Raw genomic sequence first — 13,867 nt, forward strand, 5'->3', positions numbered from 1 at the left:
AGTGGTACTAGTGATTGCAGTGGCAGTAGTATTAGTAGTAACAGTATTAGCAGTAGTATTAGTAGTAGTAGTATTAACAGTAGCAGTAGTAGTAGTAGTAGTAGTACTAACAGTAGCAGTAGTATTAGTAGTAGTACTAGCAGTAGTAGTGGTACTAGTGATTGCAGTGGCAGTAGTATTAGTAGTAACAGTATTAGCAGTAGTATTAGTAGTAGTAGTAGTAGTAGTAGTATTAACAGCAGCAGTAGTAGTAGTAGTACTGTAAAGCTGTTGCTGTGGTTACCCTTTTGTAATAGTATGCCTCTGTTACTGTAAATGTGCCATTAAAATGAAAGCAGGCAGTTTAAATGATTTACAGACGAGGTTAGCAGTAGTAAACATTGCATGTCAGCCCGGAAAATGTTGTCTGCTGGGAAAATAAGCGGCGGTGCAGAATGAAAGGCTCTCACACGGCTCCCCTGCGGTTAGCGTTAGTCAAGCATTGTCGCAGTAATGGTGCTGGATGGAGAGCCTGAAAAAGGCGGACAAACGATCCTGCGCACGCAGCGTAGAGGACGAGGGGAGCGGAGGTCGAGAGGTCAGCGCACCGCGCCCGAACTCCGCGCCCCCTTTCCTCCGCTATCCAGCTCCCAGTACCATAGAACAAGAGCCCGCCCTCCAGGCACCGCGCTATCAGCGAATGAGGAAGTGAGAGAGCGTGGGCTGCTAGCCGTTAGCGCTGGGCGCGTGTGCCGTGTGTCAGCGCGGTGACTCAGAGACAGCGGGCTCGGGAGTGACGGAGGGGGGGCGGGGGTCACGGCGGGGAGACGGGCATCAGCGTGTGCCACAGCCGAGCGCCGCTCTTAACGGAGCCTCCCGACCGCGTTGCGGACGTACGCACGCCCGCCGTTACCCTCACCCCGAACGCCCTCAAAATCCCGCTCGACACCGCCACGGGAGCCGCGGCAGGTACCGCGCTCCTTCCTGGCAGACGCGACGGAGCCGCGGCGGGGGGGGGGGGAGGGGGCGGGGGGGGGAACGGCGCCTCCTCCTGCTTTTACAGGTGACTGAATTATGCATGAGTGTTTACAATGGAATATTCATCACAGCAAAAGCAAACGGGAAATAGCAGGGGGTGGTGGGGGGGGTGTGACTTCTCATCAACAGAGCCGTTTCAAAAGAATGGATGCTGATTCCCCCCCTCCCCCCCCCCCCCCACCCCACCCCAAAGGAAAACGTGTTCCCTGCCTCCGCTACACCTGACTGAGTCCCCGCTATGTGCCCTGATTATTTTAATGGATTCCGGAGCTCATAATTGGCGCTCAAACGAGCATCGCGGTGTCACAGGACGAAAGGAGAGGGATTTCGGGGCGGCGCTGCGAGCTGGAGGGGGGGGGGTGGGGGGGCGTGGGAGGGGAGAGGAGGGCAGAGCTGCCAAAACGCTTAGCCCAAAGTCAAAGAGCGGCGAATGAGACGTCAGGGCACCGGCGCTGGGATGGGGAGGGGGGGCGTCCCGAGGAGAGGCGTTCTGATTTAGACGAGCCCCTCGCCCGTAACCCCTCTCAGGTGTGCTGACGCTGCGCTTTTAATGAGGAAACGCAGGCCGGTGAACGAGGCCTGCAGGAGAGCAGGGCGTGCCTGTTACAGGGGACTGGGAGCCGAGGTGGGGGGGGGGGGGGGGTTCTGGTGCCTTTTATGTTCCAGGCCTGGTTCTGTGCAGGGCATCTGGTTTCGGAAAGGGAGAGAGACAGAGGGAGAAGGGGGAAGAACAGAGAAAGTGAGGGAGAGAGATGTGTGAGAGGAAATGGGAGAGAGGGACACATTTGAGATAGACAGTTTTGAGAGAGAAAGGGAGCGAGTTCAGGGAGAGAAAGAGGCAGAGCGGAGATAGACAGCGAGAGAGGGAGAGAGAGAGGCGGAGGAGGAGGAGAGCGCCACGCAGACAGCAGTGTGACCTGCCTGTCTCATGGTCCCGGGCCCCGCCCCCTGTCGTGCGCGCGGAGCGAGAGCGTGTCACGGTGCAGGCGCATCAGCTGCTCCGCGGCGTGGCAAACCTGCTCCTCATCGCCGTGGTAACGCCGCCAGGAGACAGAGGGAGGGGAGCTGTCCAAAGACAACGGCGCGGCGGCGATGGGCTTAGCCGCTCCCCGCCACAGAGCTTCTTTAAGGATCAGCCGCTCGGAAGGCAGCCGGCTGGCTGAGGAGGATGTGCAGCGCTGGTCCAGCCCGGGCGGGGGGAGCAGACGGCTCAGTGACCCCGCCCTGCCCTCGCTCGGGTCCCCTTCAGACCGGCCCCGGAGCAGACGGTCCCCGGGCTCAGCGGAGCTCCCGGCTTTCAGCTGTGAGAGGCAGCGGCCCCCTGCGCTAGGCCCCGCGCAGCTAATCCGAGCCAGCGGCAGCCGAGAGCACCTGACCGGTTTGGGGGTGCGGAGCCAGACCTGTGGGCTCAGCACACTCTCAGCGCTACTCCGCTCGCTGCGCCCCGACACCACGCTCACGCCCCAAAAATAACGTGCAGAAACGCTGCGAGAGACTGTTTTTACACAAAACGTGTTTATCCGAGTGTTTCTCCGAGCCGCGCGCGACTGTCAAGAATAGCACCAGAGGCCTGACGCACGTCGAGGGCACACACCCAGCTGTGCCAGTATGGAGGGCACACATCGAGCTGTGCCAGTATGGAGGGCACACATTGAGCTGTGCAGTATGGAGGGCACACATCCAGCTGTGCCAGTATGGAGGGCACACATTGAGCTGTGCAGTATGGAGGGCACACATCGAGCTGTGCAGTATGGAGGGCACACATTGAGCTGTGCCAGTATGGAGGGCTCACACTGAGCTGTGCAGTATGGAGGGCACACATTGAGCTGTGCCAGTATGGAGGGCACACACTGAGCTGTGCAGTATGGAGGGCACACATTGAGCTGTGCAGCATGGAGGGCACACATTGAGCTGTGCAGTATGGAGGGCACACATCCAGCTGTGCCAGTATGGAGGGCTCACACTGAGCTGTGCAGTATGGAGGGCACACATTGAGCTGTGCAGTATGGAGGGCACACACTGAGCTGTGCAGTATGGAGGGCACACATTGAGCTGTGCAGTATGGAGGGCACACACTGAGCTGTGCAGTATGGAGGGCACACATCCAGCTGTGCCAGTATGGAGGGCACACATTGAGCTGTGCAGTATGGAGGGCACACATCGAGCTGTGCAGTATGGAGGGCACACATTGAGCTGTGCAGTATGGAGGGCTCACACTGAGCTGTGCAGTATGGAGGGCACACACTGAGCTGTGCAGTATGGAGGGCACACACTGAGCTGTGCTGTATGGAGGGCACACACTGAGCAGTGCAGTATGGAGGGCACACATTGAGCTGTGCAGTATGGAGGGCACACATCGAGCTGTGCAGTATGGAGGGCACACATTGAGCTGTGCAGTATGGAGGGCACACACTGAGCTGTGCAGTATGGAGGGCACACATTGAGCTGTGCAGTATGGAGGGCACACACTGAGCTGTGCTGTATGGAGGGCACACACTGAGCAGTGCAGTATGGAGGGCACACACTGAGCTGTGCAGTATGGAGGGCACACACTGAGCTGTGCAGTATGGAGGGCACACATTGAGCTGTGCAGTATGGAGGGACGTGAATGAAGCTCTTTTCTGGGAGCTTAAGGTCTCCCTTTGTCCAGCCTCTCCGGGGGACATTCCTTCATTGTCCACAATAATGAGGTTTGAAGTCAAAAAATCATCTCTTCCATTAACCTCTCTCCACCCACACACACACACACACACACACGCACACACACACACACACACGCACACACGCACACACGCACACACGCACGCACACACGCACACACACACACACACACACGCACACACACACGCACACACGCGTACAGAAACACTTTGTTCTATCAATTCCGCGCGAGTCCCAACATTTAATTTGTATAAGCAATAATTAAGGGCGAGTGGAAAGTGGGTCGCGAGGACAGAGAACTCCCAGAGTAATTACTGCGCAGCCGGCTGCGGGCAGGTTGCAGTGTGGGCCTGCGCAGGCCTGCTTGTTTGCGGGGGACGTTTCCCTAATTAATTCTGTCTTTGTTTGGGCTCCTCTGCGCTCGCCGTCCACTGGGAGGCTCTCCGCTGGAGCCCCGGGGTCAGAGGTTAAACGTGTCTGCGCGCGTGCGGCCTGCTCCAATCGGAGGGCTGAGAGGGGAAGGGGAGGGGAGGGGGGGGACTCACAGCTGGTGCACGCTGCAGTTGTAGAACTTGACCTCCGTGCTGGTCAGCATCTGGCCCGTCTCCTTGGAGTTCAGCCGCAGCTCTACGCCGAACCAGTCTGGAGGGAACGGAGGAAAGACATCATTAGCGTTAGCGTTAGCATTAGCATGGCAGAGCCGGCTAGGGCCGCTGTTTCTAATGAGGGAGCCAGCAGCTGCAGTTTGAGCTGACGGCCAGGTGACTACTAGATCAGACAGGCTCCTCTCAGTGCACAGACGGCAACCTGTCCTCTCCGTCTTTCTTCTCCCTCCCACTGCCTCTCCCACCCAAGCCCATTATTCTGGCTGCTTTAAACAGTGCTGCAGTGCAGTATGGGTGAACAGCCACCAATACAAGCTGAGGTTCAGATGGGATTAAAATAACAGCACAAAAAGGTGATTACTCTTTTCTCCTTAATCATCTTACCAACAACAACTTCATAAACTAATTGCTTTAAAGTACAAATTATATTACTATGAATAATAACATCGAAAATACAACAATTAATAATTCACGTCTCTCTCTTTTCCTCCCCCGCTCTGTTTCTTGCTTGGTTTCCCTTCCTCCCTGTCTCTCGAGACCTCTCCCTCTCCCCCCACTCTCTCTCTTCCTTTCCCTCTCCTTCACCCTTTTTCTCTCTCCCTCCCTCTCCTTCTTCCCTCTCTCTCTTCCTCTCCCCCTCTCTCTCAAGACCTCTCCCTTTCCCTCTTCCTCACCCTTTCTCTCTCTCCTCCCCTCTTCCCTCTCTCCTCCTCTCTCTCTCAAGACCTCTTCCTTTCCCTCTTCCTCACCCTCTCTCTATCCTTCCCTCTCCCTCTTCCTTCTTTCTCTCTCCCCCTCTCTCTCTGTCGAGATGTCTTCCTTTCCCTCTTCCTCAGATGGTAGCTGGTGCCAGCAGTTGAGTCCAGCTCAGCCCAGCCCAGCCCAGCTCAGCCCAGCCCAGGGGAGGAGTTCTGGACCTCCAGTCCAGGCAGATGGAGTCCCCTGCCAGGCCGCTGAGGGCCAGGCTGGCCGAGCGGGCTATGGATTTGGGCAAAAGCCCAGAGTCGCCCTCCTGCCCACCACAAGGGAGCCACTGTGGGCTCTGCTCTCCTGCAATACCAGCCCACTGCCCCAAACCACAGCACACCTGCCACAGACCACAACTGCACCACCGGCAGACAGCTATAGATCAGGACCAGAGTCCAAACCAGGACCAGGGCCCAAATCAGGACCAAGGCCCAAACCAGGACCAGGATCCAAACCAGGACCAGGATCGAACCGAACCAGAACCAGCCTGGAAGACGATTTGATTGCTGCAAGAGGTGGAGAGCATCAGTCAGTAAACAGAAACAGTGTATTTATGGGTTACCGTGGCATCCAGTAAATCTGCCCACACTGTTGCTGTGGTACGAGCGTCTGATAAGCGAGTAAACAGTGTAATAAAACATATTTAAATCTCCACATTTTCAACAGTCAAGCAAAGACCAGAGATCTTTTTTTTTTGCTCCGTTTGAATCACTGAGGGGCACTGCAACAGTAGGCAGCAACCCTGAATCAGTTTAGTAAACATCCTGCTGCCTATGTGTGTAAAATGCCAGCCGTGTACAGTGAATCACCCTGCATAATGGCATCTGCAGCATGAATAATGAGGGCTAATTCATTCTCCCCACCTCCAGACACAGCCAGACGCATTTTAAACAGACGCAGGAAACGCGCTCTCTCAGGTAACGCAAGGCTAACTGCATTTCATCCCCTCCGACGGAAAGAAGCCCAGCCGCCTGTGCGTACTGCAGATATGGAAATGGGATTGGTACCGAGCGTGGGAGCCTCGGATGGTCCCCTCATGATAATGCTCTCTGCAAGTGAGTCAAATTCACTGCTGTTTTTAGGGACCTGCTTTTTTTTTCTCTCTCTCTCACTGATTTGGTTTAATGGGGACAGTAATAGCAGCTTTGGTGCAGAGATGTGACACGTGTCTGTCTGTTTGTCTCTTTGTCTGTCTGTCTGTCTGCCTGCCTGCCAACCTGCCTGCCTGTCTGTCTGTCTGTCTGTCTGTCTGCCAACCTGCCTGTCTGTCTGCCTGCCAACCTGCTTGTCTGTCTGTCTGTATGTCTGTCTGCCTGCCCGCCTGTCTGCCTGCCTGTCTGCCTGCCTGCCTGTCCGTCCATCTCTTTGTCTGTCTGCCCGCCTGCCTGCCTGTTTGTCTGTCTGTCTGTCTGTATGTTTGCCTGTCTGCCTGCCTGCCTGTCCGTCCATCTCTTTGTCTGTCTGCCCGCCTGCCTGCCTGTTTGTCTGTCAGTCTGGCCGCCTGTCTGACTGCCTGTCTGTCTGACTGCCTGCCTGCCTGTCTGCCTGCCTGTCTGCCTGCCTGTCTGCCTGTCTGTCTGCCTGTCTTTCTGCCTGTCTTTCTGCCTGCCTGCCTGTCTGCCTGCCTGCCTGTCTGTCTGTCTGACTGGAGTGCCTTCCGCTCTGGGGAGGGAGCCAAGCCCACTCACTGCAGCTCTTGCGCAGGGGTGGCAGGGCCCCAGTCTCTTCAACAGGAGGCTGATTTGATTTGTGCAGACTGATTAATCTATTCTGCCATGCAGATTGAAGATGGCCCTGATTCGGAATCCTCCTTCCCTCTCCCGCCTGTGAGCAGGGGAGGGGAACCCGGGGGATTAGCTGACATTTACTGCAGAGGTCCGGCAGCTGGGAGGCTCTAATGACAAACGCCCGCTCGATCCCCCCTCCCCAGCGCTGGCTCCCTGAGTACACACTCCTGCCATTTACTCTCCAGAGCAGGGGGATTACAGAGCAGCTCGCACAGAGGATGCACACACTCACACACACATGCACACGCACGCACGCACGCAGGCAACGCACGCAAGCACGCACGCACGCATACAAGCACACATACACACACATATGCGCACACACACACACACACACAGACACACACACACATAATGTGCTTGCCCTAATCCTTTGGTTTTATGTATGAGTGAGCATATCGATTCAGTGAAATCACTCTGAGAAAGTTCTGTTGAGAAAGCTGTGATTCTAAATAGATTCTTTTAACACCAGGGCAAACATTTTTTTCCTAGAAATACATGCACTCCTAAGGTGAAAAATTTAGGAGCACATTAACATGTCCCAAATAGAAGATGTTCACCAAAATGATTTTTACAGTTAGCACACATCAATTTTCAGGAACAAATGCTACTAAAATGGGAGCACCGTAGCACCCTGACCACAGTTTGCTTAGCAGAAGGCCTCATCCAGGGAAGATTCTCATCCTGCGTGTGACCCATGAACACAGCTGAATTTCAGGTGTGCCTTGCTCGAGGGTAAACCAGCACTGGGCCAGCAGGGAAATGAACCCCAGTCTTCCACCGCTCTGCAAATACAATTCCCTGTAAAGCAAGGCCTTGTAATGGGCCTACAGTAGGCCATTCACTGCAGCGTGTAGAACATTAAGGCCACTGCTGCTTGGAGCAGGAATTTTCCAGACCACCCCCTGAACATTGATCCAGGCACGCTGTTCAAAACAGGCTCGAGCCAGTCTCTGATAAAGCTATTTGATTATTTTCCCTCCCTCCTCCCAACACACACACACACACACACACACCCAAACCCACAACCACACACACACACACACACACACACCCAAACCCACAACCACAACCACACACACACACACACACACACACACACACACACACACACACGCACACGCTAGCATATACACACACACCTTCTCACCCCTGTCCATAAACACTGGCCTGCCGGGCAGCCATTAGCGCCCAGGAGGGCAGTAATGTGTGTGGCTAATGTGGCCGGACCGTCCAGCCGGGGCCGGTGGCCAATTAGGCCTAATGAGAGCGCGCTCGGCTCGGCGCATGCTCCGACCGCCGCGCCGCGCCAGGACCTCTCCGCACTCGTTAGGCCGGCCGCGGCGCCGCGCGAGCAGCCGAACAGGACGAAGAGCGGCCGGGGAGAGGAGCCGAACGAGAGAGAGAGAGAGAGAGAGGGAGAGAGAGAGGGAGAGAGAGAGAGAGAGGAAAAAAAAGAAGAGAAGAAATGGAATGAAAACAAACCAGACACACAGCTGAGAAAAGCAGCGGCGAGGGGGTCCGGCGCTTCTATAAATACGCCGGAGCGCTAAAGTGCTCTCCCAGCCGCGGGAGAGCCGCCGGGGGCCGCGGGAAACAGAGCGGCCGGGAACAAACAAGCGGGGCCCTTCTGGAGCGCGCCGGAGACAGCCCCGGGTTTTCGGGGAAAATGGCGCGGGCCTGCGGCGACGGCTGGAGTTTCGTGTCGAGGGCACCTGGGACCGTGTCTGAGTAATATCCACACTTCTACTTTTATTCCTACCCTTAACTCTTTCAGGTGACCGATAACACCAGCCTAACTGGAAAACGGCTGTTTGCAAAATCAGAGAAAGGGAGCGGGGCACATCTACCACAACACTGATTTCTTAAAACTCAACAGAGCCTTTTCACACAAACACTGTTACATCCGTACAAGGTGGGCAGGCTATAGTCTGGGTTCAAGATATCCCCCCTCCTTTCTAGCGTGCTGAAGGAATTGCTGGCATCGCTGATACAAGTGAGAGATTTCTGTAGGCTTACGGTTGAGTAACAGACACGAGGATGGACGGTTCACAGTGGTGCTCTGTGCATGTGTTGTCTCACCAAAATATCAGCAGTATAAAAGACAGCAAAATTAAGTTATGCGAGCCATCCCGAATATCAGATCATTTAATTATATAATAAATCGCTTCCTGGCTGAGGCTGGTCCTCCATGTCCCCTTTCTCAGTGCGCTCCGGGCGGCTCACCTTGGTCGGTGGGGATGACCGGGACGTCCTTGGCTGCCGGGGACACGCACATGATCTGGTTTCCGCTGACCCTGCCCTCCACCTCGGTCAGGTTCCCGAAGGAGCAGGTGATGCCGGCGGACAGGTCCGGAACGTCGCTGACCTTCACCAGGAGCTGCGGGAAGAGAGGGGGACGTCAGACCACGGCGGTCCCGCCCCCACCGCCAACACGCGGCGTTCTCACCGCGGTGCTGGAACCCACAGGGCACAGAGACGCCGCTAGGAGAACTAACTGGGGATGAAAAGGCGACCAGAAACAGGAGTGAGAACACTGGTGCGAGTGAAGATCAGGGGGGCTGCCATTAAACAGGATTTTGCTTTATTTTCCATGCACGCATGCACACACACAAACACACACACATACATACATACACACACACACATAAATAAACACACACACACACACACACACACATACACACGCATATACATAAATAAACACACACACACACGCACACACACACACACACACACACACACACACACTGCGCGTCGCCTTTTGAAAGGGCTCTTCGCAGCCGGAGCGACGCAGGGGTTGCGGTGCTCCGGAGCGCCTCCTATAAATAAACCGTCTCTCTGCGCGCATTGGTGTGCAGTGCATGATCCGCACTCCAGCCAAGCGAAGACGCGCCAGCAATTATCATCGTGTCATTACCCAGGCTTGTTCTATTAGCTGTTATTTTCACCCGCCGTTTGAAGTTTCCTTTTGTTTTATCTGCTTCTCCTGAGCACCACGGGGCTCCGTGGCTCAGGAATGCGCATTTGAGAGGAGCGCGGGCCGCTCGTACGCTCTCTATCCAAACCCAGCCTCGCGCACCCTTTTTCACCGCTCTCCTTTCCCCCCGCGCTTCTCCCCCAAAGTCTAACTGCACAAATGACAGAAACGTGCAATGCTCCTATATTCAGCTCCAGCTCCGCGCTCACTTCCCCCACGCATCAACAGAATTAGCACAGCAGATACTGTTCCTCAGTATCCTGAACTGTACATTCATACATACACACACACACACACACATTTACACAGCTGCACATGCAACACATGCGTGCACACACATATACAAATATACAAAATATACAAAACACAGCTGCACATACACCACACGCACAGGCACAGAGCTGCACACACACGCACACACACACGCACGCACACACGCACGCACGCACGCACGCACGCACGCACACACGCACACACACACAAAGGCACACACACACACAAAGGCACACAGCTGTCTCGCCTCTCCACCGCAGACTCTGTTGCTCATCCCTTATGTTACAGTGGATTAACTTCTTTCTCTTTTTATATTTGACGCTGGCCATTTAACAGCTCCGCGCAGTTTGTTTTTCTAACAAATCTGAACAGGCTGGCCTAATTACTGTGAGCATTTTCAATAAAGGTAATCTGATTGTTTTCCTGCTTCTCGTGCTCTCCTGGTGCCAGCGCGGATGGCTTTGTTGTCATGGTGATAGGTTTCTGCTATTGTGCGATATGATGGGTAGAAGTGACCCCGTTGTTGTCATGGTCCTCTGTTCTACAGAAAAATCATTTCATTTTGCACATAACAGAGAGAGAGAGAGAGAGAGACAGAGAGAGAGACAGACAGAGAGAGAAGGAGAGAGAGAGTGAGAGGGAGAGAGAGAGAGAGCTTAGGTAAGAACTAGAATGTATGGTTTTCCATCCATTAAAGGCTTCCTACAGCAAGGGCAGAGCTGACTGCCCCTCATCTGACAGAGCAGGGAAGCCTGATAGGGAGCACGGGAGTGGGTCCTGTCGACACCGTGCTGTGATATGAAGGGTAATCCACCTTCACTGCCCACGGCCAAGCAGCCAGAAGCTAAGGGACATAGAGACAAGGCATCTGCCAGGGGACTCTGGGACACACGGAGGGCTGCTCCACCAGAGCATGTCACACAGAGAGAGGAGAGAGGGAGGGAAGGAGGGAACGAGAGGGAGAGAGAGAGAGCACACACACATGTAAACACACACACACACACACACAACACCGTCACATATACCCACACTCAACCGGACACGCGCACGCGCACTCACACAAACACACACACAGCAACATGTGCAGCACGTACAGGCTGCTCCACGCGAGCACGCAGGCGAGGCCACCGGGGCCGGAGAGACGCCGCCGAAATGAGAGGTACAGGACGGCCCCGTGCTTCCATTAGCGGGAGGACGAGCAGGCTGCTGGGACCGACCCACGCGAGCAGCCACAGCTCGGCCCCGCGCCGCTGCAGTCGCCTCCCCAGCTGAATGCTGGGAAACACCAGGGCGGTGCGGGCCGCGGCCAGCGGAGCGGCGTGAGGCGGGCACAGAGGATGCTAACGAGGGGGAGGGGCACACACGCTGAACGGACAGGGCGGCACCAGCTGTGCACAGGTGCCGAGCACAGGCGCTGAGCACAGAGACGGACACAGCGAGAGGAACCGTCACTGGCGTCGGTCTGTGAATCGCACTGTGTGGAGAGTGGGCCTGCTTTAACAGAGTGAGTGTGTGTGTGTGTGTGTGTGAGTTTGTGCGTCTGCGTGTGTGTGCGTGCGCATGTGCGCGTATGTGCATGTGAGTGTGTGTGGGTGTGTGAGTTAGGGTTGTTAGTTGCCCCCAAAATGCATTTCAAATAGTCTTTCTTCAAAAATGTAACCAGAAATGTAATACTTCACTTACATATGATAAAAGACCAACAGCATCAACCAGTATGCATGTTTATCAGCTTTGAGAGCCTCTTGGCGCTCAGTGGGAATGTGCATGAGGATGAGGGGGAGAGGAACTCAGGTACCTCTGACTTGTTATCTCTGCCAGCTCTGGTGGACGCACAGTTTGCAAGTGGGCCCTCGGACTGCTAGCTGTTGTGAGACATCTAAGCTCCATTTTGCAGCAAACTAGCAGTTTCTGCAAACTACTGTGTCCTTCTCTCAGGAGTTGCGATGAACACTTTCCAAACTTTTTACTTCTTAGACCGTCAGTAGAGAAATCATTTTTTCATTGACCGTTAGTTCAGAGTCTTCGGCCATGACGCTGCAGTTTCAGTTCCAGGTGGCTCATTTGTAAATTAATAGGTACTACAGAGGTAAAAATTTATCACAGCAATGAGATTTCACAAGAAAGGAGAGGGCTATGCCCAGCACGCAAAAAAGTTTGAAAGTGCTCAGACAGATTAAAATATGCCTCATTATGCGAAATTCTTTCCACTCGAACAAAACTCGTTTTTTTGAAATTTGAATAATGTTTGAAGTGTGAGATTCGTTCTGACAGCCCTGGTGAGGGTGTATGCATGCATGAGAGGGTGTGTCTGTTCGGTGTATACATCACTGCCATTGTACAGGTGTAGGAGAAACTAAAAGCAGCACTCAAATGCGCTGGTGGCCACTGACTGCGTTTACATCTTGCAGAGCTCCTGTGGAAATCCCTCCTCATTGGTTTAACACAGCACAACACTGGTCTGGATTCAACCAGTGTCCTTAACTGTGTCCTTAACCTACACCTAAAGATTTTTCCTCACAAAAAGACTAATTTTTTAACAAAACTTGTCAGAGGTTGTGTGACGGACATTAACATGGGAACAATATGAACACTCACATGTTTATGCTCAGGTAGGGTGGCATGGGGCCATGCGTACAAGTGAGAGGGAGGGGTACAGCAGTAATACGGGTGGCAGGGTTGAGGTCAACTCCATTTCAAATGAGTCAATTCAGGAAACGGATTCAAGTTCAACGCACGAACTGAAAACGTGTCCATAAATATTCAATGGGGATTCTTCAATAAATTACAGTAATTTCAATTCCATTATAACAATCATTTAATGTGGCTTCCTGAAGGGACTGAGTGAAGTGAAGTGGAAGTGACGTGCGGCTCTGATTGGTGGCGAGCTGAGACGGGCTGTGACTCACTGGGACGCTGGGCTCTGACACGGCGATGCTGTCGGGGTAAACCGTCACCTTCACGCACTGGCTGAGGGTGGCGGCGAAGCGGTACGGCTCTTCAGCCCGCTCGCAACGGTCCTTCCGTGAGCACCTGGAGAGGGGAGAGGGGAGGAGAGGGGAGAGGGGAGGAGAGGGGAGAGGGGAGGAGAGGGGAGAGAGGAGAGGAGAGGGGAGGAGGGGAGAGGAGAGGAGAGGAGAGGAGAGGGGAGGAGAGGAGAGGAGAGGGGAGGAGAGGCAGAAAGAGAAAGAGGAAAGAGAGAAGTGTTAATCACATATGTCACCAGAGCACCCAGTCAGTGGCCCTCACCACTTAGCCAGATCTTTGTGCTAGTCACCAAGGGGTCACCATCAAGCCAAACTCTAGATCAGCTTCATGTTACAACCAGTGCGCTTCTCACTGATTATTTATAATGCTCTACACTCCTCTGGACCTTCAACTGACATAGTCCTTCCCAATCGAGTACTGATGAATTTGGGGATTGGATCAATTCCACATTAATTTAGTCAAACTTAAAATTCAAGTCATGAATATAAGAATTCCCGTAATGTTCTTTGATGCTTTTTCGATTTGGAGTGACTTTCAAGTCATTTCCTGAACTGGACTGGAACTGACCCAACTGGTTTTAATAGGAGAGAGGGGGAGGTGCTAGTTGAGGCCCCTCCCTCCTGACTAGGGTTGCCATTTTCTCTACATGACACACGGGGATTTAAACTTGCTTTACCACTGATATCCTTGTAGGGTTCCCATAGACACAGGATTAGCACAATCACCAAACTAATTATACAATTAGCTGTTAACTGTGATCCTCATAAAAGCAATTTGTTTTCCTAGCATGGAGAGGAATTAAACAAGGGCAA

The 13,867-nt window shown here is 53.9% G+C and overlaps 1 protein-coding gene across 1 annotated transcript in view; it reads right to left on the minus strand.

Annotated features, from left to right (window-relative positions):
- The window catches only part of plxna2 (plexin A2), a 205,569-nt gene that overhangs the window by 72,062 nt on the left and 119,640 nt on the right, over window positions 1-13,867 (minus strand). Inside the window, exons 6-8 of the mRNA XM_035383418.1 lie at window positions 12,977-13,100; window positions 9,044-9,197; window positions 4,224-4,320 (exon numbers count right to left, since the gene is read on the minus strand). Of these exons, the coding sequence (XP_035239309.1) occupies window positions 4,224-4,320; window positions 9,044-9,197; window positions 12,977-13,100 (375 nt within the window). The remainder of the gene's footprint in view (window positions 1-4,223; window positions 4,321-9,043; window positions 9,198-12,976; window positions 13,101-13,867) is intronic.

The sequence above is a fragment of the Anguilla anguilla genome, chromosome 11, assembly GCF_013347855.1.
Source record: "Anguilla anguilla isolate fAngAng1 chromosome 11, fAngAng1.pri, whole genome shotgun sequence".
In the NCBI taxonomy this organism is placed as follows: Eukaryota; Metazoa; Chordata; class Actinopteri; order Anguilliformes; family Anguillidae; genus Anguilla; species Anguilla anguilla.